Below are 26070 nucleotides of genomic sequence, written 5' to 3'. Positions count from 1 at the left end.
GTAACCGTATTACAGCTTCTCCTATCACTGTTCCGCCGTGTCTCTTGGAGGCAAAAAGAAAACCCACCCTCCCCTTTGCCGACGTGCTCGGGCAGGGCCGTGCAGCGCCCTGCAGCGCGCCCGTTGCCGCTCGCGCTCCGCGGCCGCGCTCAGCGCTGGGCCCGGCCGGCCTCAGGCCCCGCGCGCAGCCGCGCTGCATCGCCCTCAGGAGCGCCGGCGTCCTCCCTCCCCTTCCCTCCCTTCCGTCCTTGGAAGCACCGCCCCAGCTCGCTGATCGCGGCGCTGTCGCCATGGGCTCTGCTGCGGTAGTGCTGGCGGTGCTGCTGGTGCCGCTGGCGATGGCCGCGGGCGGCCCGGAGGTGCGCAGCCTGCGGGGGAGCTGGCGGCTCCGCAGCGGGAACGGCTCGGTGTCGCTCCGAGCGGAGGTGCCGGGCTGCGTTCACACCGCGCTGCTCCGCCGGGGCCTCATCCAGGTACGGTACTCCGAGAGCCGGGCCCTGGAGCAGCCCTGCCCGCCGTGGGCAGCCCGCCTCGGAGCGGAGAACCCGGCCCCCCAAAACACAGCTCCGTCCCGGCGGCTGCCCGGCCACTGCAGGCTTGGTTGGCATCGCCGGGGCAGCAGCCAGGCTTCGTTTGGTGGCTGCACTGTCCTCGGTCCCAGGCCGAGGATACAAATGGAAGTTTTTTTGTACGTGAGATTGTGATTTTGACACGTAGCCAGGGTGCTGACACCAGATACCTGTAATACCCTCACAGCATGTAAGTCATGCTTACCTACACTGGTCCTTCAAAAGAATGAAAAGTTAAACCTACCCTCATAAAGTTTGACTTGTTGATGCAATAAGCTTAGGGATTTCAGGCCATTAAAAAACTCCTTTAAAACTTGCAGGGAATATCAGAATAGTGGCGATTACATGTATACTCATTCTGCCTAAGGAAAGTACAGTCTGAAACAGAAGTTAATTTTAAAGGACTGACTCTTGTCTTAAAACTTTGAAGAAGCTTGTCTGCTTCTGTTTGCACTTGCCTCTGTTAAATTTTTAAATTTAAAGAAACACAGCAACCACTTTCTTGCACAAATTTTCAAAACTGCAGTTGCAGATGGGTAACAAAGTATTCTAATACTAGCATAAGGTGCCTGTGACTCAGACGTGGCAGTAACCGGATGATTGTTGAAATAAAATGTCTTTTTAAAAGGAAACAAGGAGAATGAAACATGTACCTGGAACAAGGAAAGGAATAAAACACATTGAAGTTAACAAAGTAATCTATAAAGGTGATAAACACAGTTCTGTGCTGGAAAATATACTGTTGTATGCTGTAAGTATATTGTATTATCACTCCTTTATTGTGGGCCCAGTGGTGCAGTTCCTGTGCATCATTTATTTAAAAGACACATTCTGGATGTACGCATTTTATATTTTCTATTTCTTGGGTTTTATCCTTCAGCTTATTACTCTGTTTAAAGTTAGAGAGGTAAAAGGAGAAAGTGACACCCTTTGGGCAGGATAATTTTAGCATTTTCTGTGTTGGCACAGGTTGGGAATCCCAGTACTAATAATAGATTCTGAAGAGTGTCACTGCCAGATACAAAGCATCAACACTGGAAAAAAAAATATGCTATAAAGGGATAGGCAGAGATACTATGATCATATATTTTAACATCGATGTGCTAAGTGATGTAACATCTTGGACATTGAGAATTAAGGTTTCAGAAGGGCTTTTTTATAGTTTTCAAATGTGCAAGGGGCAGGGAGGCTTTATGTGGCGGATTGGTGAAGGCAACTGCTGTTTTCTCTCATGCAAAAGTGCCCAAGGTAAACTGAACGTTTGGGGTGCTTGTTTGTGCTGGGTGGTGTTGCTGCAAGAAGGGTGAATAATCATTCAGGAGAAACTGTGACCAGTGCACTGACTCAGGCACACAAGGCAGTGATGTGAAGAAAGACTCACATTTAACACTCACATGAAGTACACTTATGAAGTGAGAAGATGTGATTGCTAATTTAAATGCATTGCTGCTAACTGACCTGTAATTTAGCAGTATATTTGGAAATGAGGATCATGAACTCTCATGTGCCTGGGCAGAATCCCAAGCCTGCACAGAGGCATGAGAGCTTAGTCAGCCAGCTGGGCAGCAGTGGGTGTTTGGCTAATTAAATCGATGATGGTTGGCTGTGGTCACTTAGAACATGTTTACTTGAATACAAGTAAGAACTTGCTCCAAACACCTGCTGGTACAGCTGGGTATGAACCTGCTGTGGACTGGAAGCTGTTGCTACATTGGTGGAGTTGCTGTTGAAGTGCTGAGTTAACCAAAATGGTGCACTAGTGTGGTTGCTTGACCGCTGGGCTGGACCCAGCTGGTGTCTGGCTAGTTCCAAGCTCAGAATCAGATAACCTGTTTGTATGTATAGGTGTGTACAGGTAGCTCAAGGCCAGCTTAAACTTATTCTTACTCAGTTTAGCAAAGCTCAGTTTACAGAAAGAAACATTCACAGAAATTTGCACCAGGATATCTAAATTGTTTTGAAATCACATTTTTATTTAAAAGGCGGAATGCAAACCATACCAAAACAGGGAGCAACCTTAGCAGATCTGAAGGCTATTGCAGATGGTGTTAAATGTACTCAATCTGTGTCACCATAGTTGTTGCATTCTGCAAAGCAGCAAGCCTGGGTTGTTTGGAGTCAGTGACATCATTCATTATTGCAATGTGAGGCTTCGTGCTCTAGAGAGGGACTCAGCTGTTTGTCCTGAGGTTTCTTCACTGTGGTCAAAGAGACCAAAGGTTTTCAAATGAAGCTGCCTAAAATCATGTTCCTATATTGCTATTTGTACAAAAGCATGCACACTGCCCTAATTGTAGAGACATAGAGCATTGGTTGCTCCATTTTTTCAGAGTTCATTATCTCTGGAAATCAGCCCTATTTAATGTTGTGTTAAGTATAGAAGTAGGAGATTTATTATAGATGCCTAAATACAAGCTTTGTTCTCAAGTATTTTTTCATTTTCTCCTTTTGCTCTTTGCAATAGAATATATGATCTTTATTCATCTTACAGAGGATGTCACTAGATCGGTAACCCAGCTTGTCATCAAAAGTGGAGATTGATCTGAAAAGCTGTACCAGGAAAGAGGAGAACAAAGCTAGTGGGAACAAAATCATTCTGGATAGCAGGACCCCCGTCCTTCAGCAACCTGGTGAAATCTACATGCTGTTTTTCTGTGTGATTTGCAAGTGGCAAATAGCACTGCATCCTTTGCTTTTGTAACCGTGAGATTTTCAATGAGTTAGCAACCAAAATAGAAATTTAAAGCAAAGGGGAAGGGCCTATTCCAGCAATGTAGCTTAGTGGGCATCTCACAAGGAGGGGAAGGAGGGCAGCAGGGGTAAGCTGATAAATATTAAGCCTTCAGAATGTGGCTTAGATTGCAAGACTAGGCTGCACGCAATTTATTTATCATTGTGTGTTTCATTTCAAATTTAGGTCGACGCACAGACTGGTTTTGCACAGGGATGCTCTGATTGCGTGTCTGTAGCTTTACTTTAATCTGCTGTACAGGCCATACACTTGAATTGAAAAACATCTCTCTGATGCTGAGGGTTCATTACTCATCTCTCTGGATCCTCTTAGCATTTGTTCTAGAGATATCTTTACTCTGGCTCATAAAATACACATTGGAGGAACATGTCATTCTGAATGCACCAAATGCACATGTCTCAAAAAAGGCTCTTGGTGAAGACACTCAAGTTTCCTACCAAAGTATTATTTTCTTTCATGTTCAATCAGCATAGTTCAAATGCTGGATTAAATATGATAAAAGCTTTAGGGCCAAGAGAGTGCATCAGAGTATGTGTTTGGCCTGATTGTTTTAATAACATTTCATTAAGATACTATAGCTCTTACTACTATTTACATGTAAAATTTAAAAAAAACACACGAGACATGCACTTGGAGAAGGATAATACTCACTTGCATAACTTTAGAGCAAAGCTTAAAAACTTACAGTGAATCTGTTGCTAACCCTGCAGCTCTGGAAAAAGATTTGCCAAAACCATTTTGTCTGAAGGTTTTGTTTTTGACCACTGTCAGTGTAGTATTTTCTTTCAGGCACTGTTCTGGTAAGCCATATGTACCCACAGGTAACTTGCTTATTAAGCCTATGTGCTGGAAATAGGCATCCTCTACCACATACTGTCCAGGTTCTGCATGATGCAGTTTCTTGCTAGTACAGGTGACTCCTGTACTTTTTCATTTCTGAGGAATATGGCTGGATTTTCTCATATGCCAACCATTTGCATTTATACATAAAGCTGTTTTGTCTTACTAGTTGCCACTTAGACTTGTATAGAGTATTATGAGAGGTCTGAAAGTGTGATGCTGATAACAGGGGCTGGGTAACACTGCATTTTCTGGCCTATTAGACAAGGGCATGCACTTGGCAGAGAAGCTAACAGTCCTCATGGTCATACTTGGATATCAACAATTATTAGAAGAGATAGAAGTTTATGTACCCCAACGGATAGTTGTACATTTCTGGGAAGTATTGTGGTTTTCTGTAGCTCGTTCTGTGTTTGTATAAAACATTCTGTTTATTTTCTGACACTTTATCACAACTTAGATTTTTTGGAACAAGTCAGGTAACAATTCCATTTGGTATCCTATGGTTCTGTTCAGGTTAGATGGCATTCATTGTTGGAATAGTTGATTATTCTATTTTTTTCCACTGAAATACAGGTGCTGTGCTCAACTGTGAGAACATATGTACAAACATTCAAAAGCCTTAGTAAAACTTAGCATAAATATTAAAGGACACTTAAGTTTTTCTTTCAAAAGCTTGTGATGTTGTAAGAGGTAAGATTTATAGTGGTCTGTTAAATACATCAGAATATCAAGTAATATTAAGCAGTGGGTATTACTGTGTTAACTCTTTAGTCATATTTAACCTAGCGTTCTGCTGTGACACATCTTGAACATTGTCAGTGACATTCTGTTTACTGCTTTCTGAGAGCAGCTGCTGAAATTTAGTTACTTTAGGAGGAACTTCCAAAACTCATGCTCTGAGACTATGATCCATTCATCTAACTACTGTTAGTTCAGCCTGACTTCAAGCTGTGAGAATGATATAAATGTTCTGACTGCTGTCACTTGTGATGTCAAGGAGCACGTGGGTATAGATAAGTATATGTTAACTATTTAGCTTCAGTCTGAAGTTGCCCAAAGCAGAATCATTAAACTGTATATCATGAAATATTGCTTGCAAATTTTATTTTGGTAATCTGTTACACCATCAGAATTTTCTTATGGTGTACATGATAAAAGATCAGCAGAGTTAATTTATGAGAGAAGATCATGCAAGGTGACTTCAAATTAGACCATAACAAAAGCAGGGTAAGGCAAAGTTTTTGTTCTGTTTATTAAATTTTGTTTTATTACATGGAGAACTTCACCTGGCTACAGCTGACTGTGTCTGATATCATTCAGGTGTTTGTGCCATGCCTCTCAGAACTCCTGGAGCGTGCAGGAACCAGGAGATGTCCCTTCATTGGGCCAGGGTGTGCCTGGTGCCACTCACTCGGTCACTTGGGCTTGGAGCCTCACTCTCATGTGTTCATGTCTCATCCATTTCCTGCCTAACAGGAGAAGCTCTGAGCTTTTCAATATCCCCTTAAAATCATTGCAAGGAGAAGCTTCCATCTGGGCGCTGGCAGTTCCGTCACTGTAGTGCTGCCAGTGCTTTTGAAGTCCTGCTGGTGTCCTGTTAGCCGACCTGGAAATTGCTTCCTTCTGATGATCTGTAGCAGGGCTTTTAACCTCCTCTTAGGAGGTGATTTGCTGCTTGCTTACAGTATTGAGGTTGGGAGCAGGGAACAAACAGGCAGGCAGCTTGAATGCTTCCGATTTTTCTCCAAAATTTCAGGGAGCAGGAAAATGCAAGGCTGTTATGTTCGGTGGGATCTAAAAATAGCTATAGTTTACTCCACCCCTTTATGAATTGCTTCCAGGAACACACTGAGCTGTTGAGCTATTGAACATGAAGTGTATTTAATAGATGTGCACTCTATTTCCTCCATCTTTCACTTTCTCCCTGTGCCTTTAAGTGCTTTAAATTTATCCTTTTTTTGCAAGCACTTTCCTGAGCTAAGCCTTTAATTTTGATGTGAAATGATTCAACGTGGGATGAAATTGTTTCAGAGAAATCCAAACAATTTGACTTGCATGGTTACATCTTCCAGATGTACTTCAGCACTCAGAACAGTTGTATTTAATAATGAAAAAGTCAATAACCTCACAAGTGTATTGGCAAAGTAATTCTGCTTTCTTAGAGGACTTTGTTGTGATCGTGCATTTCTCCTGAACCTTGACAATTTTTTTAAAAGCATTGCTTGAACGTTGCCAAGACTGATTTTACAACAATCAACATTTGTGATGGTTAAAATAGTTGACCAGTTATTAGCATTTAGCAACTTTTGTGTGTAATGTATGAGCTGTCTTATTGGTTAGGTAGCAATGATATCAGTAAACTGTTAAGTTTTACATGAAGGTACATGGAGCTGCCAGCTTTCCATGGAAAAGGGTAGGTGCCTGTGAGTCAGAAGGGCTGATTAGCACCTTCTGTGACACCTCTTTTAGTAATCAGTGCATTTCTTGAAGTTTGAAGGCTTTACACTAGTAAAGAAGAAAGCTCCTTTAGGAGAAAGGATCTTTGTACGTTCTGAGATTTAAACATGCCACTCTGTAAGCTGCTGTAAGAGCCCATTTGGCAATGATTTCTGCCTCTGATAAAATATTCCTGCATTTCTTCTGCAAGTCGACCAGTTCTGCGTTTTCCAGAAGTCAGAACTTTGTTCATTAACATCTCAGTATCTGTGCTTTTGTGGGAGAAATGGTTCAGATTTCTTTTGTGCGTCTTACTTTGCTGTTGGTAGTGCATTTGCAACTTTCCTCACACCTTTTGTTAAATATTTCACACATACAAGTGACAAAAATTGAAATTTAACATGCAAATTTTTCAAAGCATAATGTGAAATAAAATAGTATGTAATGTTAAATACGAATATATATGTATATGTATATATAAAATGGTATATAATGTTAAAGCAAAACTCTTGTTAAGAATGTGCTTTTTAAAGTAAATATTGTGGGGTTTAATGGTCTCTGACATTTGATGCTTGCCTCTCATTATATCAGTACAATGATCTCAGTGGAGTTTCTTTTATAAGCCTAAATTTTGCATATTAATATGCATTTCTTGGCTTTAACTTTTGTATCTGAATAAAAGTCTGATATATATTCCCCAAAAGTAATGGAATGAATGTCTTAAAATTCAGAAATAGTCCTGTAAGCTCATAATGATTTAACTTTCAGAGAATACACAGTATTATCATTACAGAGGTCACAGTTTTAACTCAGGTGACGAGGCTTTTCCTCTTTGACTCTTCCCTTGTAGTAAGAAAGTTGATTGATAGAGCATAGCCTGTAGAGGCAGGATGACACCTTTCCCTCTGTATGAGCCCGAGGAATGATGTTTGTATTGCTGTACGGCTCTGGAAGGGTCTGTGCTGCTGAGGAGAGCGACTTATATATTATGATTTTGTTCTGCTATGTAAATAGGTTTTTGTGTTTATTACAGAGCCTGGCCCTGTTAGTTGTCAAACAAATATGAGGTATATTTCTTTCTTTTTCAGAAGATTTCAAATCCCAAATGTCGTTACTATGCATACTTGACTTCTGAAATGGGGAGAAAAATTAGGTTCCAGCAAGTAGTGAAATAAAAAAAAGCTGGGCAGATTTTTTTCAGTGTGACTTAGGATATTCAAGGCTGGTAGTTAAGTGTCCTGGTATTGTTAGCACAGTCCTACCAAAGCCAACCTTAACGCAGCCCCTCTCTGGGCTGGGGTTGTGTCATGCAGGCCAGAAGAGATCCGTCTTTGTTTCGGGGCAGCAGCTCGTCCGGAGCGGGGCTGTCAGGCAGGGGCCCAGGTACCTGCACTCTGACCTGGGGTGGGACACTGCCTTTCTGCTCTCTGACCTGGAGTGGGACACTGCCTTTCTGCTCTCTGACCTGGGGTGGGACACTGTGCCCTTCTGCTGCCTTTGTGTGAGGTGCGAGGCCGTGGAGTGTCAGGTCCTTTAACCTGGCTGAGGGACATGGTGACCTGCTGTTAAGTAATAAATACAGCATGATGCCAGAAAAACTGATGATGTAGCTTAGACCAACGGTGCCTTCTTTCTAGGTAGTGTGCTTGAAGGGAGAAAGGCACATTTGGCGTAAGTACAATACTATTCTCAAAAGTAGGCATTTAGTTTTTTACCAAAACCAAAATTGTGTTACTTCTCCTTCTCTTTCTCCATCCCTCTACATACAACAGTTTAATTTATCCTTACCACAGCAAGTCTAGCTGACAAGAAACAACTGGATTATTCGCAATAACTTTAAACTAGAGATTTGTTCACTGCTGTCCCTAGAGGCCTAAAATACTATTTCTTTGCCTATTAAAATCCTATTAGTCTTACTTTCTCCATAATTATGAGGGTGATGATGTTTCTATTCCTCTCATTAAGTCACAAGCTCTCTGGATTTATTGGTTAATTTCCAGACCAGTAATTTCTTCTGTAAAAACAAATCCTGCTACTTCTAGTTTGGGTGATTATGGCAGACAGGGTTTTGACCTATATAAAGTCAAATAAAAAAAGCTTTGCTTTCACTTAAAATTTCAAGGGTGAAAAGGAATATCAGGACTAGCTAAAGTATATATTTCATTTGCAGACTGACTGAAGTAAGAAGTGTTCATCTAACAGATATTGTGATGCTTTTTATGTAGTAACACTATTACTAAATAAATCTTGTAATTTTCTTTTTGTTGGTCTGTTGCTAGGATCCATACTATAGATTTAATGATGTGATGTACAGATGGATCTCACTAGATAACTGGACTTACAGCAGGACGTTCAAAACTCCTTTTGACGTCAGGTATGCAGTAACAATATGTCTAAAATAGTTCTGTGCCATCTTTCATGCAGAATTGCAAGTTAATCCATCGTCTCAAAATCTGCTTAATACTTTTTTATCTGATAAAACAAATTATGCAATTGTGTGCAGATGCAAAGCTGTTGCTACAGAACACTTCAATTGTTGCTTTTTTCTTTTTTTTTAATTGATTGTTAAAAATTACTTATGAATTGTCAGCTGAGTAAAAAATAATACTTAGGCTAATTGAAATCTATCCCATTTAATATCTGGTGGGTATGTGAACCTGCTCTATTCTTGAACTTGCTGACTTAAACTACTTCAGCTCTCATCTTAATTTGACTATTTAAAGGTAAAATGTAGCTACAAATGTAGAGTCAAATGTTTTTGCAGGTAGCTGAGGCAACTGCTGTTATAATTATTAATATAATTAAGTAATATATTTTTAATATAAATTATTTTAAAATTATTCAATTTAATGAATTATTTTTAAAAAATTTACAGTGTCTGTCTCCTGTCTGTGTTTTTAACTCTAAGTATTCTGACAGTTTCTCACACATACGTTTTCTTCTGTAGAAAGTGGCAGAAAGTGAATTTGGTTTTTGAGGGAGTAGATACAGTAGCACAGATCCTGCTCAACAATGTCACTCTCGGGAGAACAGACAACATGTTCAACAGATATGTAAGTAATGTGTTTATTTCTGAAGGTGCTTCTGTGTTTTCTTCAAAGCCCTTTTGTTCTGAGTACTTCCAGTGCATTCAAGTACCCACAAAAGTAGGTACTTGCATGCAGAAAGTGTTGACCTGAGGACTGCATGTGGAATCAGGTAAATGCTAGAAAGGGAAGTGTACTTATCTTTTCACTAGCAACGGGGTCATATGTAGAGGTGAATGTGCCTTGTCCTAAATGAGAAGACCAATGCAAGAGGATCAGTTCAGCCAATAATATGTCTTGCTTCTTGGGATCTGTCCCAGCTCTAAGAAAACGTAAGCTTAAATCTGTTTTATTAGCTGTAAATCTGCTTACTAATTGGTATTAGAATGGTTTACATGCCAATACTGCAATGAAAATGCACGTGTTGTAAAGCCTGTGTGTCTTCATGCTTTTGGTTTTTAAAGAGGGTGGTTTATTTTTAACATGGTAATTTGGGTAACATTGTCTTGCATTTTTTGAGCTTTGCTTATGTCAGTGTGAGAGTATTCATTACAGAATGATCTTGAGTGGCAAAAACATTAAAACTAATTTTATAGCTTTAAAATACAAAATTACTCTGCTGTTAACATAAGGGACAATTGCTTTCACCTTAAAAGAATCAAAAAACCTGGAGAGTTAAAGGAAGAATGATACTGGAATAACTGAATTACAAATGAAATCTGATGTCTGCATGTGGGTACGGAGGAGCCCGCTGGGCCCGAGATACTGGCCCTCCCCTGGAGAGGAGATACTTCTCTGTAAGAGCGACACAATGTTGCTCCCAGGGGTCTTTGAGTTAGTTATGTTAAACTGTTGTGTTTCATTGGTGTTCCCCCTGCTGTCCCACCCCGATACAGGTATCTCGGGCTTCCCCCCCGCCCCTCTCCTTCCCCATAAATATCCCGGGTTTTCCTCTGTTCGGGAGATTTGCTGTTACCGGCACCCTTTGCCGAAGCTTTGCCTGAATAAAGGCTTGTGCCTCGGTGGAACGCTGGACCAGCTGTCTCGTCCCTGCTTCCTGTGTTGCCTGCCGCCGCCGCCGCTGCCGAGCTGAGCTGAGCTGAAATCACTATACTATTACTGAGCTGAGCTGGAATCACTTGACTGCTCGAAGCTGCTCGCATGCGCTTCGGGCCAGCCTTTCTCAAGGCTGCTTCTGGAGAAGTCGCGGTGCTCCGGGCTTTCCGCCGCCGCGGCATCTGCATATCTCAGCATTTACCATTCTGGCAGGTTTTATTGCAGAGGCACTGGACTGAGACATAAGACATTCTGCCACCTGGATCTGTGTGATGTAGGACAAACCACTTAGTTTTTCTTTGACTTAGCTTTACCATCAGTGAAATCAAAAAATTTTGTAGAACTTTTATGAAATTGTAATTATTTACTGTTTGGAGAGTATCTAAAGTTTTGTCAGTAGTGAGCTCTGTAAATTTAGGAAGTGGTATTATTTTGTCCATATTTCTGCAACTTCATTTTGAATCAGATTGTAACAATTCATGAAATGGCCTTCACTGTGAAACCAGAATGTACTGCATTAAATCGAGTCCGGGGTTACTGTGACCCAGACTTGTGCCTTGTTCACCTGTTCCGCATGGCAACAACATCTGCAGGAAGGACTCTCTGAAGGCTCTGGATTGGGGAATGCTATTTGCTTTCTAATTTCCTGCTGTATGCTACAGAAATAAGTGATTCTAGCTGGGCTGCTCCCAAACTAGAAAAAATTGCCAAGACTTGGCTTTTCACAAATGTGCTCTCTGAGGAATAAATGAGTATTAGCCATTGGAACCATGTCTTGATAGCACAGAATAATTCTGAAATGGAACATTTCTCCTTTTGTCCAGCCACACTGAAGGGGATTTTGTGACCTGGTGAGGAAGCCCCCGAATACTTCATTTGGAGCTGGCATAGAATGTGTGTCTGTACATTTGGGGGATGAGGATTTAATTTAATTTTGGGGGAACGAACTACAGTTTTGCAACATTCATGGATAAGGCAGCTCAGTGCCTTGTGGTAGGTGAGCTGGCAGCACAGTGTGGGCTACACTGTGGGCTACACTGTGGGCTACATACAGGAGGCACTCCTGTATGGAGCAGCTTTCTGAATTGGAATAAGGTGTCTTCCCAAAGATGCAGATGAGTTCTGGATGAGGAGGGAGGGTAAGGATTCTCTTGCTGTCCTTGTCCTTCAAGCACTTTTGTGTGCAAGAAGAGTGCTGCAGCCTGCAACGAGAGCTTGGTGTGAGGAGAGTGGTTTGCCCAGAAACATCTCCTCCTATCTAGAACATTCCTGTGTAACATTTCTGTGTATTTTCAGTTTACAAAGTAGCTTTTCTTTTCCTTCAAAATCAGAGCACGCTGAGACTGTATTTCAAAAGCTTTTGAATAATATATGTATGGTATTAAAATCCCCATGTAATAGTGATTATAAATCTCATATATAAATGTCAGCACTGTAATGGTTTTGTTCTGTGTTTTGTCCTAGAGCTTTGATATTACCAGCGTGATCCAGGAGGTCAATTTTGTTGAAGTCCGTTTCTTGTCAGCCGTTTTATATGCAGCAGAGCAGAGCAGATGTCACAAAGCACACAGCATCCCCCCGGCATGCCCTCCACCTGTGCAGAAAGGAGAGTGCCATGTTAATTTCATCAGAAAGGTAGGGGCAGAACTGTCTGTGTCTTCAGGCTGGGAAAGAGGAATGCACCACAAGCTGTCCTTACAGTTGTATTCTGAAACCTGCAATGTTGTTTTATAAGTAGGGCACATTTTTCATTGCAGCTTCCTTCTCCCATCCCCCTAGAAACCCATAATCTTGTATGTTGACACTACAAGAGGCATGAGAAGGCCAGGCTTCATATCTAAGTGATAAGAATGTTTAAAAGGTTGTTTTCATCAAAGAGTCAGCAAGGAGACTTGCTACTAAGAGGGCAGGATAGCACTGGGAAATGTGTAATCATTACATTTTGATCCACTGGGTGGGTTTAGCAATGTATGCAGACAATAGAGTTCACTGTTGCAAATACCAGTCTGTATTGCCAAGGCTGTAAAAATCTCATCCAAGTAGCTTTGTGTTTGTTGTTGCTCATGTGCTGTGCTATTTATACTGGGCAGCTCTGGCATGTCCCAAGAAGTGTTAGTTATCTAATAGGGGACCTGTTCTCATCTTATTAGTGTTGTGAAGTGTGACATATATGTACATATTCAATGAAAACACCAGATAAATATAGATGAGTGAAACTCAGGAACTTTGATTTAAGATATGGCTTCTTTGCTGTTAAAACTTAACTCAGGACAAGCTATCATTTGAGTAGCCTCTCGTGTATTTCTGATAGCTTTGCAGAAGATAGAGGTAATGTCTAGATGATCTTATTTTCTAATTTCTCTTTTTGGGTGTTTTTGCACATTTGCCTCCACTTAAATGCCTTTCTTGTTAATTATTTGCAAATTTTCTGATAAAGTCCTTCTAGAGGCTCCTCAAAAAATGACTAGGAACTTGTAAATTTAAACCTGGATATAATTTCCTTTAAAATTTATTAATGTAAACATGGACTCCATGTTGTCCTGGAAAGATCCTTTAGGATTAAGATGCTGTCTTTATGTCTGCTTGCTGCTAATTTTATTTTCTCTACATTTTAGAAAGTTTATTTGTTCTTCTGAGTGCACTTTGTTTCTCAGAAATCAGTGCAAGGAGAGGCTTGGAAAAGACACAAAATGATTTTATGCTTCACTGAACTATACCTTTAAATTTGTAGGAAAATAGTGCTTTTTCCTCAAATGAGTTTTTTGACTGTACTTGGAAGCTGCTCCAGAAATTTCCAGAAACATTTTGAGTTCCAAGTATATGGCAACAATGGCAGCTATGTCACATTTAAAAGTAAACAAATGTGCTAGGACATTGCTATAAAACTGGCTGCTTCCCATCTGAAAATAATGGAGAGCTGTTTACACATTTCAGGTGCAGTATTAAGTGCAGTAAACTTATCTAAATCTGAGTAGGAGTTTGTGGCAGAACACAAACCTGTCACTGCTAATGAACTCCAGTGATACAGGCATATCGTCCTTGTGACATACTGTTTCTGATAGCAGTTTCTGCAGTATCTTTAGTGAAACCTGCCAATCTGTCAGTGATTAATTTATTTTTATAAAGGCAAAATGACTTTCAATTGGACATGTTTTCTAAGAATACGTTATCCCTGGTTTTCTGTTTGAAATAGGTGCAGTGTTTGCTTCCTGGAAGGCTCTTTTGCAATTTGATAGACAGGGAGGCTGACTGGCAACGCAAGGGATAGGCCAGGCTTGTGCAGTGTGGTTTGCCCAAATTAGTATGCCTTGGCTGTAAGTTATTAGTCTCTAAATTTAGAACTGTGTGTCACTGTACAAGACTTTAGGAGATCTATTGTATTTGCTTTGGGGGCTGGGGCTGTGTGAAACTTGGAGGGCAGCTGAATAGATGTTGTCAAGGGATTTGTTAAGTAGAGGTCTGACCAGGTCTGGAAACAGCTAAATGGAAATTAGTGTACTGATCTCTGCCTGACCAGCATTTTATAATTCTGACAGTTATTCTGATGTTAGTACCAGAACTAAGCTACTTCTCAACCATGTTTTTGTTCCCTTTGTTTTTGTATAAGAGAACCATAAAAAGGGGAGAAACAGTGAACATGACTGAACTACACAAATACACATATCCATTTATTTCCTTGTATTAATTACTCTGTGCTGTTAAAACTAAAAATAGGAGACAAACTGTTTCATATATGATTTTTAATTTGATACTGTTCTTCTAGAATACTGTAGCATTCCTAGCTGTCAGTTTTCTGCTTAGTTTATAATTTAGGTATACAATTAAATCCTGACATTACAAATTAAGATAATTCACAGCTGAATTGAGAGTAATCTCCTGGATTGTTTTTTTTTATTTTTACTGTTTTTTGGCATTTTTTAAAGTGGTATGCTAAGTGTTGTTTTGCTCTTTCGGTAATACAAAATTTCTATGTACATGGATGTTTAATACAAAATTTAATTTTTTATATAATACAAGTAGTAGCAGCAAAGTTTTGGTTGAGAAGTAAGAAAAAAATACTGTAGGCTCTTCTGGGTTTATGGAAACCGGAAAAATTCTTTCAGTGGATTGTCAATATTTTATTCCCAGATAGCAAATGTCTTTTATTTCTGGCACAGCATCAATGTGTGAAAAACAGGCAGTTGTAACATAATCATTCTGTTTTCTAGGAGCAATGTTCATTTAGCTGGGATTGGGGCCCTTCTTTTCCCACTCAAGGAATCTGGAAAGATGTTAGGATTGAGGCCTATAACTATTATCACCTGATTTACTTTTCTGTCACTCCTTTCTTTGGTAAGTATCTTGTTTCTTCTTTTTAGTGGTTTCACCTTTAGAATAGAAACCATTTATTGTTAAGCCAAATTAACTGTCAGTTTAGGAAATGCTCTATGGGCTTTTTATGACTTTGTGTGTAGCACTATCCACAGCACACCTTTATTATGTATTGAAACAGTACTTCAGTACAAACAATACCCGTTGAAAATGTTAGAATTCAGAATCCTTTTTGCTTAAAATCCCCGAATAGCTGCAAAAATAAATGTAGTATAATTGAGATTAGCACCTGTTCTCTGGTTTTGGAAAATTTCCTTTCTATTGGCATGTGTTTTCACTAAGACTCCTTGTAAATATGTCTTACTTTTGTCTCACTTTCATTTAAAACGAAGGCAAAGCTGCTATGGGAATTTGGTTTTGTATTGGAAGGAGAAATGCACAGTGAGCAGAGTTCGAAGAGTGCTGAGTTCTCAGGACACAACATGCAGTCTGAGAGAGAAAAACAGTTGTGCTATGCAAGGATAATTGTTAAAGCTGCTATTGGAGAGGACAACCTCCTGCATTCTTGCTACCTAACTTGCAAAACCGGTTTCCTCTCTTGCAGTGGTCTCTGATTTTCCTCTCCTTTGTCCTGAAGATCATTGCAGCTGTGCAAAAGCAATTAATTTTCCCTTGAAACTTTCTGCAAATGGTGACATGCCCTGTTGTAGACCACCCACATGCTTTTTTTCCACTGCCCGTTGATCCCAGTCTTCAGTGAAGTAAAGGCTAGCACGTGGGCCCTCTGCACTGCAGTGATTTGTTGTGTATGAATAAAAGAGGAAGACACCATGCCACGGCTGCTTTTAAAGCATCCTGAAGTAGCTGCAGGTCACCTAGAATTAAGGTGACTGGAATTTCCATGGAAAGCCCCAGCACAAACCGTGTGCTTTCTAAAATTTAGTTATAGTAAAAATCTTTTCTGGCCCCTCCCACATTCCCACAATTCCACCTTCTAGTAGGTAAAGTTTTGCCCTCTGGATAAGTGGAGAGAGTAAGCTTCTTTCATTCAGCAGAGTGGCTTGGAACCAGAGCATGAGCTTATTAGTATGCAGACTTAATAACATTTGAAAGAGTAAATGAACAACCTAAATTTAAGTTGCATCTGTACTTTTATTGTTCATCAGATTTAGTGTCATAGCCTTTTGACACCGAGTCTGTAAAAGATTCATTGTTCTTGGTTTCTCTGCCTAGACCCCACAGTTCATGCAGTTAAAAATGGGCTGTAATTTCTATATGCTTTTGTAAGGGAGGAAAAATGCTCTGTAATGTCTAACGGTTGTAGGGTGGGTACTTTTTAACCATTTCCACATTTCAGACAATTGGTCTTCACTGGGTAATGCTGGGTGTAATATAAACTTGGGAACTCAATCATTGCTCTTCATTCTATGAAAACAATGAAAATCACACCAGAGCTGAATGCAATTCTTTGTTTTTTTGGAGTAAGCTTTCTTTCTCTTGTGGAGGAAGGAGAGCTAGACTATATAACAAGACTACGTAAATGAAAAGAACAAGTAAGTTATTAGTAGTTTGGGTATACAAAATGTGCATTAGTTCTAGTTCTCCTTGTTTTCTGTTTTATTTGCTTTTGCTTATATGTTAATCTGTAATATTTGAAGTATAGGATTAGCCAGGCTATGTTAGTAGCTAGGCAATTCAATTGCTGAAGTTAATGGGAAATTTACACATAGACCTTGAGTACCCTTGACCCTGGCTCTCCTTATACAGTAAGCTCTGTAAAAGAGAGGATGCTGTGTGGTAACTTTAGAGAGATCTCAGAGAAGTCATTAACTTGTTTCTTTCGTGACACATGGGTGGGAGAAGGGACATAAAGATACAGCCCATCAAGTCTAGACACAGTAGGCCAAATTCATCCCCAGTGTAGCTCCATTCATTTTGTCCAGTGAGTCTGGGATGAATTCAGCTAGTTTTCTGTTAATACTGTTTTTGTTTCATTGACAAAAGTGATTGTACTGGCTTGTGATTACAATCTTTTCCAAAGAGTACCATGTTCATATGAGTGCTGACTAAAAGCAAATACAATGTCTATAGGAATTGGTGGGAAAAAATTCCTACCTAATGAAGTGACTGGTGTCAAGGGCTCTGACTTTTGTACAGAACTCTGAAAAAAAAAGCTTGGATGGCTTTGAATTAAAAAAAATAGTTAAGAAACATAAATCATATTGCATTTTTCTCTTCCATTGGACTTAGATGTCAAAACACACTAAATAAGCAGATTAACTATGTAGGCTGGTTCAGACACAGCCTGAAAATTGTTAAATTTAATCTTAAGAGTTGGAATTTTTTTCTTTAATAAAGGATCATGTTAACTAGTAGCTATATAAACATAATTCTTAAATTCCTTTTTTTTTCTCCCCCTTCACTTAGTAAAGAGTGCTCAACAGTGGTGTCTTGAAGTCGAGTCTATTTTTGATGTAGTCAGCTTTAAGCCAATTGCAGGTCTTGTGACTGTGAACATTCCCAAGTTACAAACGCAGCAAACATTCAGTGTGAAGCTTCAACCTGGAGAAGGCAGCATTGTGCTGCCTGTAAACATCAACAAGGTAAGGAGGTGTGTGTGGAAAGCTAGTTCAGCTACAAAATGTTTCCCCTGGTTTCCAGTGTGACTTTCTGCCTCCATGCCAGTTTTAGGCCTTCCTTCCATTCCTTACTGTGTTCCTGACTTTTTAACAACAGTTCTGTATCCCTTACAGGGTAGGAGAACAGTTCTTTTCCTTTCTATAATCTGATGTCTGGGGAGCTATGTAGCCCACTGCCAAAAAGGTGATGAAGCCTTAGAAAAGGATCACGTAATCACTGACCACTGTTAAATGGCCTTTTTTGAGTTATTTAGGTAAATAACCTCTGGATACCCTGTGTCACTTCACTTCACTGGCAGCAGGTATCTCACATGCTGCTCTTTACTGGACTGACTGGGATCAGAATATACTACAGTACATATGATTCTCCCAGGAGAGAGAGGAAACATTCCTCAAACCTCTCAGTAAATACTCTTTCAGGTAAATAAAAGCCAAAGAAAATTTTGTGGAGTACTACTCCTTACATTTGCTTATAGTGCTTTGAATAGGCAAATCTCAGGAGGAATTTTTGACTGGTAGAAGGTGCTCTAATGAGGAGTGAACTTAATTAAAGAATCAGGCTCCAGGAGCATGGGAGCCCTGGCAGGTGCAGCAGGAGCCACACCTGACGGAGTTCTCCATGGAAGCTTTACTGCTGCAGGACACACATTTGTGGGTGGGTGATGTGCTTTGAGCAGGAATTTGGGGCTTCTGACAACTGACAATGGCAGTTAATAGCATTAGATGGTCTGCCTTCAAACTCTTCTATATTTTACTGGCTCTGCTGATTTTTCTGCATTGCTGTGTAATGCTGCATCTGTTTTCCCAGTTTGACTGCATTGCCTGTGTGTGTTGTTGAGTTCACTTGTCAGTTGTTTGCATGGAGAGAAAGCAAGCAGGGTGTTTATGTTCCAGTATGCACACTCTGACTTGTGTACTTACATGCTTTGTTTTATTTTGACACAGAAGCATAGAAACATGCAGTTTTTGTTACTGCTGTTATCTGACATGCAAGCTACTTGAGCAAGTACCAATACCCAGTTTCATTTAAAACAACCATTAGTGTCTGCCTACCTTTTTAATGGATTACATTAAACTGGCACTGCAAAGTCAAAAAATTATTTTACTTGTTCAATTGTCTCACCCCAGCCTCAAAAGAGATCTGTCAGTATAGTGCAACTGCAAGTCTGGAAGGAAGTACTTCCTTCAGAGCAGAGGGAGCAGCGTTTCATTATTCTTTGTGCACAAGAGGCTTAGCTGCATGAATTCACATCAGCTGATTTTATGAGACACCCTGAAATGCGTTCTCATGTATTGATGAGGCTAACAGAGCTCTGACTCTGTACACAGACGTGTGTGGTGCATGTTAGATACTGAGACCTCACCAGAAATTTATTTCTAGTTAAGAGCTTATTGCAGATTACGTTGTGGAGTCAGTAGGTGTTCGAGTGGTGCATATCTCTGAGATGTGTATCGGCCTTCCTGCAGTTGCCACACGAAGTGCTGTGCTGCCAACATGACAGCATTTTGCTTATCAGCTAGTGGTGAGCAGGAGGGTGACATCATTAGTGGCCAATGAGACATCTAGTTGTTCCAGGCAGCTGCGAACACTCCCTTGTTGTCGAGGCACACGCTGAGTCTGTGCTTCCGTTTGTATCCATGCAGCGCAGAGATCAGTCCTTTCTCACAAGCAGTTGTGATAATTCTGAATCAGAGAAACTGGAAGATATATTCATGATATGTTCATGGTTGTGTCTAATTATAGCTACAACAAAACATATTGTTGGGCTGCTTTCTGGCCTCAATTTGTTTGAAATGATTGAGGCACTCCTTGCATGACTATATTCACTGCTGATCCCTCCATTGTTTGGTTGCATGCATTATTGCTTGCTTTCCACAATTTCTGTGTTATGCATTCAACTGGCAAATTCTGGCAACAGGAATGAGTGGCAGAAGTAGGCTGTTAGAGTGAACATAAATATTCTGTCATCTTAGCGATTGTATTTCATGTTTGTAAAAATTATGGAGTACTAATGATGTGATTAGGAAGCATAGAGAGACAAAGCAAAAAACCATGGAATGAACAAAAGAATTTGGCTTAAAAGCTTGACATAAGTATGGGCGCGTATCACCAGAGTCACAGCTGAAAAGTGTTACTGCTGTATATTGAATATTCCATGGGATAGATAAAAGGATCAATGAGGGGAGGTGTAGGATACAGAGCTCAGTGAAAAATGGCTGCTCCTTCTGACACAGATATTTGGGGTTTGGAGGAATAGTGTGTCAGTGTACCTCAGCTGAGGAGTAGCAGCTAGATGTGTGCATGCATGTCCAGGCGTGCTCATGGCCTGTAGTGTTCACAAAAATGAAGTGATAGCCTGGGCTTCAGCAGAAGAAATCACAGTTCTCTCTTTAAATGATTTTCACCTCAGAGCTGCAGCTTGACAGAGAGTTAGCATATCTCAGCTGTAGCACAAAACCTCCTTAGCTTGTGGTAATTCACACAAAGATATCTGAGCTCCAGGTGCATTTGATACCTCTTGTTATACATGTTGCTCAGACTTTCTCTCTTGTATGTTCAAGAGTGCTGCAGTGGAGGCTTGGTGGCCAAATGGACATGGAAAGCAAACTGGATACAACATGACAACAACTTTCATGATGGAGGCAGGATGCCAGATTGAGAAGTTTTCAAAGGTGAGCCCTAAATTTTAATTACATCTGGCATTGCAGTGTTAGTGCAAGGTTAGCAGTGCATCGGCTCTGCATAGCAGGTATCTAGAGCTCTTACATGTTTTGCTGAGCTGTAATATGCATGTGAAAATGCTAATGAGAAAAGTGTTTTTAATGTCACAACGTATGGCTACGTGTTTTCTGGTACTCTTAGCTTGTATGGATGCCTTTGCTTATATTGTGGCTGCAACATGGCTTACAGTTAACCAGAAATCTCAGGAGAGAAAAGATGTTTACTTCCTAAGTTTTCTAGCTTATGAAAAGAAAACAGCACTTCTAAACTTGATATACCTTGCTTTTGGTTTTGTATCATACATTGAAAACCCCTTTTAGCTTTTTATAAGATCACGGAAAGATTTATTACTGAGATTTTTCTTGCTAATTCAGTTTGTAAAAATTTATGGGGTAGACACATTCCTAAAAACCTAACATACATTTATTTATTAGAATGTGGTAGATGTGCTTCAGGCTTAAGAAAAGGTAAGGTCTTAAATACGACCATAGAAGTAATATTTGGGGTTTTTTGCATAAGGGTTTCCCTAACACAGTGGCTGTTATAATTATCTGTTTGATTTTACTAAGAAGTCTAGAAGAAAGTAATTTCCAATGGTCTATTAAAAAGAAAAATCATAGGTATTAGACTGGCTTCCTTATGCTATGAGCATGTGGAAACAGCCACATAAATGTATGCATTTATTAGATGTTTCTGGTGTGTATTGCTTTACTAAAAAAACTAATCCGGTCACCAGGCATCTAAACTGCTATTTACTGTATTGTTCATGTGAAAAAAACTTAGGAAAAACCACTAGATTCTGGTGTTGTACTCTATATAGGACTAGCCCCTGGTTTGATTATGAAGTCATAATAATAATAATTCTTTGCTATTACTAGTGTTCTAATTTTGAAACAATAAAAAACACCACACCAAGTTAACACATGGTGTGGTTTTTTTGCAACAGTTTTTATGGCTGGAAAAACTGGTTGTAGGAAATGTGACTATAAAGCCTCTAAAAAGGAAAATTCTGTTATTACTGTGTGAAAACTGCACAATGATAGGAAAGCTAATAATTTCCATTTGTGTGCTTGTGTCAGAATATTTCATAGTGCTTTGTGGCATATGATCATAAGGACTTGATGGTCTACAACAGAAGCCTCTTATATTTTCTCCTTAAGGGGAAAGATTGGGGGGAAAAAAAGTGAGCGCACCATGTAGTGGGCATTGTGAATTAACCAGCATATGAAGCCTTACAGCTTACAGTGTGAAGTCTGGTCATCCTTCCTGTGTTTTGTGAATCTCTGTCTTAGATTCCGACCGACACACATGCACACACACAGCCCATCACCCCCCACTCAGAGCTGTATGAGTGGAAAAAGGCTCTGTATGCAGTTTTTTCATGTTGTAGCATAATTTTCTCTCATGTCAGCAGGACTGAACAGCAACATTCATATAGCTTAATAAGAACTTTTAGTATTTCAGGAATTACAATTAGGGATTAATGTTCCTGAAAGTTGTTTTGTTGTCAGTTCTGTTGTATGTGTTGTACTGACTGTATTCAAGAACAATAAATTTCCTATTTCCACCCTTTTTCCCCACTCCCCCAGAAAAAAAAACCAGTGGTGAGGCATTTCACAAGTGGTTTGTGTCCATATGAGTATCTGCTTAACTTTGGACAGGAGAAAACTGAACCATGAGAACTGTACATGTGAGAAAGCACAGCTTGATCTTATGTCAGATTTGGCTACTCTTAGCTTGAACTACTTTCTGGATTCTGACATGTTAGAGTAGTCTTCAAAACATTAACTAATCCTTTGGGAATATTTCTGGGTGGCCTTCCAGTGTGTTCTTGCATGAGCTGTATAGAGCTCTAGCCAACAGTGCTAGGAATCCTTTTGGCTCAGAGAAGCACTTACTCATTCCTGTTCAGAGTAGTAGAAAACCAAAGCAGAATGAAAGCCAACATCCAGAATGGGATGTGGTTTGGTTTTGGTTTGGTTTTCCATTTGAATGTTTTGTTCTAGAGTTTGTTTCTCAGGATAATGTGAAACAGTCATATCTCACAGTGACATTGGTTTTCTTGATGGAGGGTCCTGTTATCAATAAGTTGCTTGTTTCTTGCCGTCCCCCACATCAAGGAATTTATTACCTCTTTCATTGCCCTCTGAATCATTTGTTTGCTTTTCAGTTTTATTTCCCCGTCTTTCTGTATGCACATTTCTCTAGCACTGTATGCAGAGTTTTTTGGTTTTTAAGGCTATTTCTGTACTTTGGAGATTGTGGCCTCTAGCTGTCTTTCCCTCCACCCCTTTACACACTCTTTTCCCTCCAGGCATTTTAGCATGACTTCCAGAAGTCTTTCTTTCTGGCTTTGTAGTTTTCACACCACTTTCATGGTGTGTGCTAATTTGTTAGGTTGCTGGGTTGTTCTGTGATCTTATTTCAGCTCTAGGCATCTTCATCCTTATTACTTTTCCTGCTGCTAAATATGGGAATGCCAAATATGAAACACAGGTCACTTAACTATATACAAAGCCTTTGTGTGTGCCTGAAAAAGATAGGTATCTGTTTCTTAATTATGCCCAGAACCATCTGATTGGTGTGTTGTAGCTAGAGAGCCTCTTGTGCATGCCCCGAGACAGAGAAATGTTCAGCCTTCAGGCAACAAGCTCTATCAGACAGATTTCAAGGTGGCCAAGGTCTTGGTAGCCAGAAGGGCACGTAGCCAAGCATGCCAGATGCTGGTTGTCTCCTATTGCCCTTCTTTTACTCTGTAAGGAAAAAGGAAGCTGAAGTAGGAACAGGAAGATGTGCTGTTACCAGCTGGCCCTGGGGAAACAATGAAGTTGCACTGAATCTTGAAGGCCTGAAAATGTGAGCTGAGGCTAAGGAGCTCTTACTCTTGCTCCTGCTGTCTGGGTGGTCCTGGCTGAGGGTTTCAACCTCTCAGATTGCCTTGGGTTTGGCCAGTTGCATGAGTTCTACTTGAACATGAATAAAGCAGTGTCACATTGCTTCTGTTAGTAAGATAAATACTCTGTTACAAATGCACTCTGGGACAGTCCCAACCTGCCTGATGACATCCATTAAGATGACATCCCAAATACCTTAGCAGCTCCAACTGCAAGTCTTGTTCCACTTTGTGCCATAAAAAAAGAGCTGCAGTGGAGACTGAGGAGTTTTTCTCAGAGTAATTGAATTCACTGTAGGAAGGTCAGAACTTTTCTGCTAGTGCAGTACTCATACTGTAGTATTTCTTTTGTAGCCTTCAGGGGTTAGAGCAACTGTGAAAGCTGTATGAAACATTGGTTATTATTTAAATTCAACTTCTCATGTTAAACTAAGTCTGCGAAATTCTAGAAATGGTCATTGCCATGATGCAGAGCTGTTTAGGTTGAGCTCAGTGATCTGTGATCTCCACTAATGTAACCGATTTGTCACATGCACTGTCTCTATCCAGGTATTTGGTTAATAATTGTCCGGTTAACTTAGAAGCACCAAGGAGGAAGCAAAAAGTGGTGATCTTCTTCCCTACGCTAGAAATAGTTTTCTGTCTATATGTGTGATTTTTTGATGAGCTGAACTTTCAGAAAATAGAGTCCTATAGTGGGGTTAATAATTTCCCTTTTGAACTACAGACATGTCTGGTGTGTGAAATAAAAGAATTGCATTTTGTCTTAAAGACAGGTGTATCATTTGCACTTAACTAGGTTAATTTTAGCCTGATTTACTGACAGATATTTCCCTCAGCTGAAGCTTGTGGCAGAGAGAGAACAGGCTGTACTCTACAAGCTGACCTTTTGAAAAGGTAAAGCAAATAGTCATCTGAGAGAGGAGTGGTTGCTGTCTTAGGAGTAGTTTAGAAAAAGTTAGGTTCCTGCTCTCCTGACCCAAACCTGTTTTGGCTAAAATTTACTATTAGGTTTCCTTCCCTTTATTTAATTTTCCAGTTTTCTCCCTATGATAATGAGCAACAGGTACAAGAAAGGAAAGGTGTTTTCTTTCTGACTCAAAGAAATTGAACTGGAACAAGGATGCAGGAGAAAACATTTAAAGTCTCCCTGAAAGAGCCGGTTTCTGGAAGAGTTTGGAGGTGTGCAGGAGTAGATATGGCAGGTGGGAAAGGCATCTGTACAAATAAAGGGTCAGTGCTGTTGCAGTGCGTTAACTGCTCCCTCATGGCTGTTTGTGTCAGTGCAGTCAAGATACCACTCCGAGCAGCATTGTTACTTGTAGTGAAGTCCCAGAAAACGTCTGGAATGACTTCCTGAGAGCTTTAAATCCACCTGCAACAGGAAAAAAGAATGTGTCCTTGTTTCAGCATCACAATGCCATATATTAGGCTAAAAGAGCAGCTGTAAAAGTTCGGCTTCTGCTTGAGATGTGCTTTAATACTTTAATACTTTACTCAGGGTAAGTGTTTATTTAGCTGAACTGTTCTTTCTGAAACATTATTGCTGATCGGGCTGTTCCAATGCAGCTGTGATGGCCAAAGAGCCCTTCACTTGCAAACTGGCATTTGTGTTTGCATGGTTATTTTTTGCTCTTTAAGTGTTGCACCTATTAAAAAGGTGTAATTTCAGAGCAGTAAAGGGAGGAGATCTTGCTTGTACTACCTGAATCTGATGCTAGGCATTCAGGGACAAGACTTAAAACTGAGCTGCTGCAGTCTCCTGGTAGAAAAAATTGCAGATTACATGGTGTTTCTGATCTGGTGCAACCACTGTGTTCCTCTTTCTGGCCTTCAGCTGGACTTCTGACTGAATTCTGCAACAATCAGACTTCATCTGTCTCTTCCTTACATACTTGTGTGCACATGTACAGTTGTTTGCTCGTGCTTTCTCTTAATGTGATAGCAACTTTAGAAAGTGAGCAGGCTTATTGAAAGAATTCTTTTTAATTCTGTTCTACTGACCCAAAGTGTGTTTCATGCAAGGAGGAATTTAGAGATGAGACCATGTCTTTTGACTCCTTGACAAATTTTAAGCTGTTATTGTTCGGTTCAATCCCTTTTGTAATGGTTTCCTTTATTTATGGCATTTTAATTCCTTTTTTTGTCAGCTTTAAATCTAAGTTTCATGTCTTCACAGGTTTATTTTCGGACAGTAGAACTTGTTCAGGAGCCTATTCCTGGCTCGCCAGGTCTGAGTTTCTACTTCAGAATCAATGGCCGACCCATTTTTATTAAGGGCTCCAACTGGATTCCAGCAGATTCTTTCCAGGACAGAGTGACCTATGACACGTAAGCCACATTTGATGTTCTCTAAGGATAAAGGATCATGTTTTCCTCCTCCTGATTCTCTCTGTACCACCCTTTATCAAAGGTTGGCTTTAATGGGTAAAAATTTCAAGGCAGAACACTAATTGTTGTGGGTTGGAGGTGTCAGAATTAGGGCTAAATTAACATGAACAGATTTGAGTGATGTTCAAGGCATGTAGATGCAATTTCTGGTGGGAAGGTGATTCTTTGCAGTTCATAGTTACTGGCCTTTCAGGTATTTTTAGGGATGATCCTCAGGCTGTTTGACCTTATTGTCTAGGCACATCCATTGGTAGTCAGAGGATGTGCACTTCATCCGTGTCCTAACCCATGTCATGTAGGGTTACACAGGTGCGTAGTAGCCTCTCCCCTTTTCCTGATCTCATCTAGGCTACTTGGATTTCAGTGCATGGCACCCTGGAGATGCAGGTGGGATGGGGGCTCCACTGTACCTGGTCTAAGCTTTGCTCCAGG

At 40.2% G+C, this 26070-nt stretch overlaps 1 protein-coding gene across 1 annotated transcript in view; it reads left to right on the top strand.

The window, feature by feature from the left end:
- The first annotated feature begins 264 nt into the window (after positions 1–264).
- Positions 265–26070, top strand: part of MANBA (mannosidase beta) — a 53336-nt gene continuing 27530 nt past the window's right edge. The window contains exons 1-8 of the mRNA XM_058837268.1: positions 265–473; positions 8880–8974; positions 9548–9653; positions 12147–12317; positions 14891–15014; positions 17421–17596; positions 20195–20305; positions 25427–25578. Coding sequence (XP_058693251.1) covers positions 291–473; positions 8880–8974; positions 9548–9653; positions 12147–12317; positions 14891–15014; positions 17421–17596; positions 20195–20305; positions 25427–25578 — 1118 coding nt within the window. The 5' untranslated portion in view covers positions 265–290. The remainder of the gene's footprint in view (positions 474–8879; positions 8975–9547; positions 9654–12146; positions 12318–14890; positions 15015–17420; positions 17597–20194; positions 20306–25426; positions 25579–26070) is intronic.

Source organism: Poecile atricapillus, chromosome 4, assembly GCF_030490865.1.
Source record: "Poecile atricapillus isolate bPoeAtr1 chromosome 4, bPoeAtr1.hap1, whole genome shotgun sequence".
Taxonomy (NCBI): Eukaryota; Metazoa; Chordata; class Aves; order Passeriformes; family Paridae; genus Poecile; species Poecile atricapillus.
This window is presented reverse-complemented; position numbering and strand designations above follow the sequence as displayed.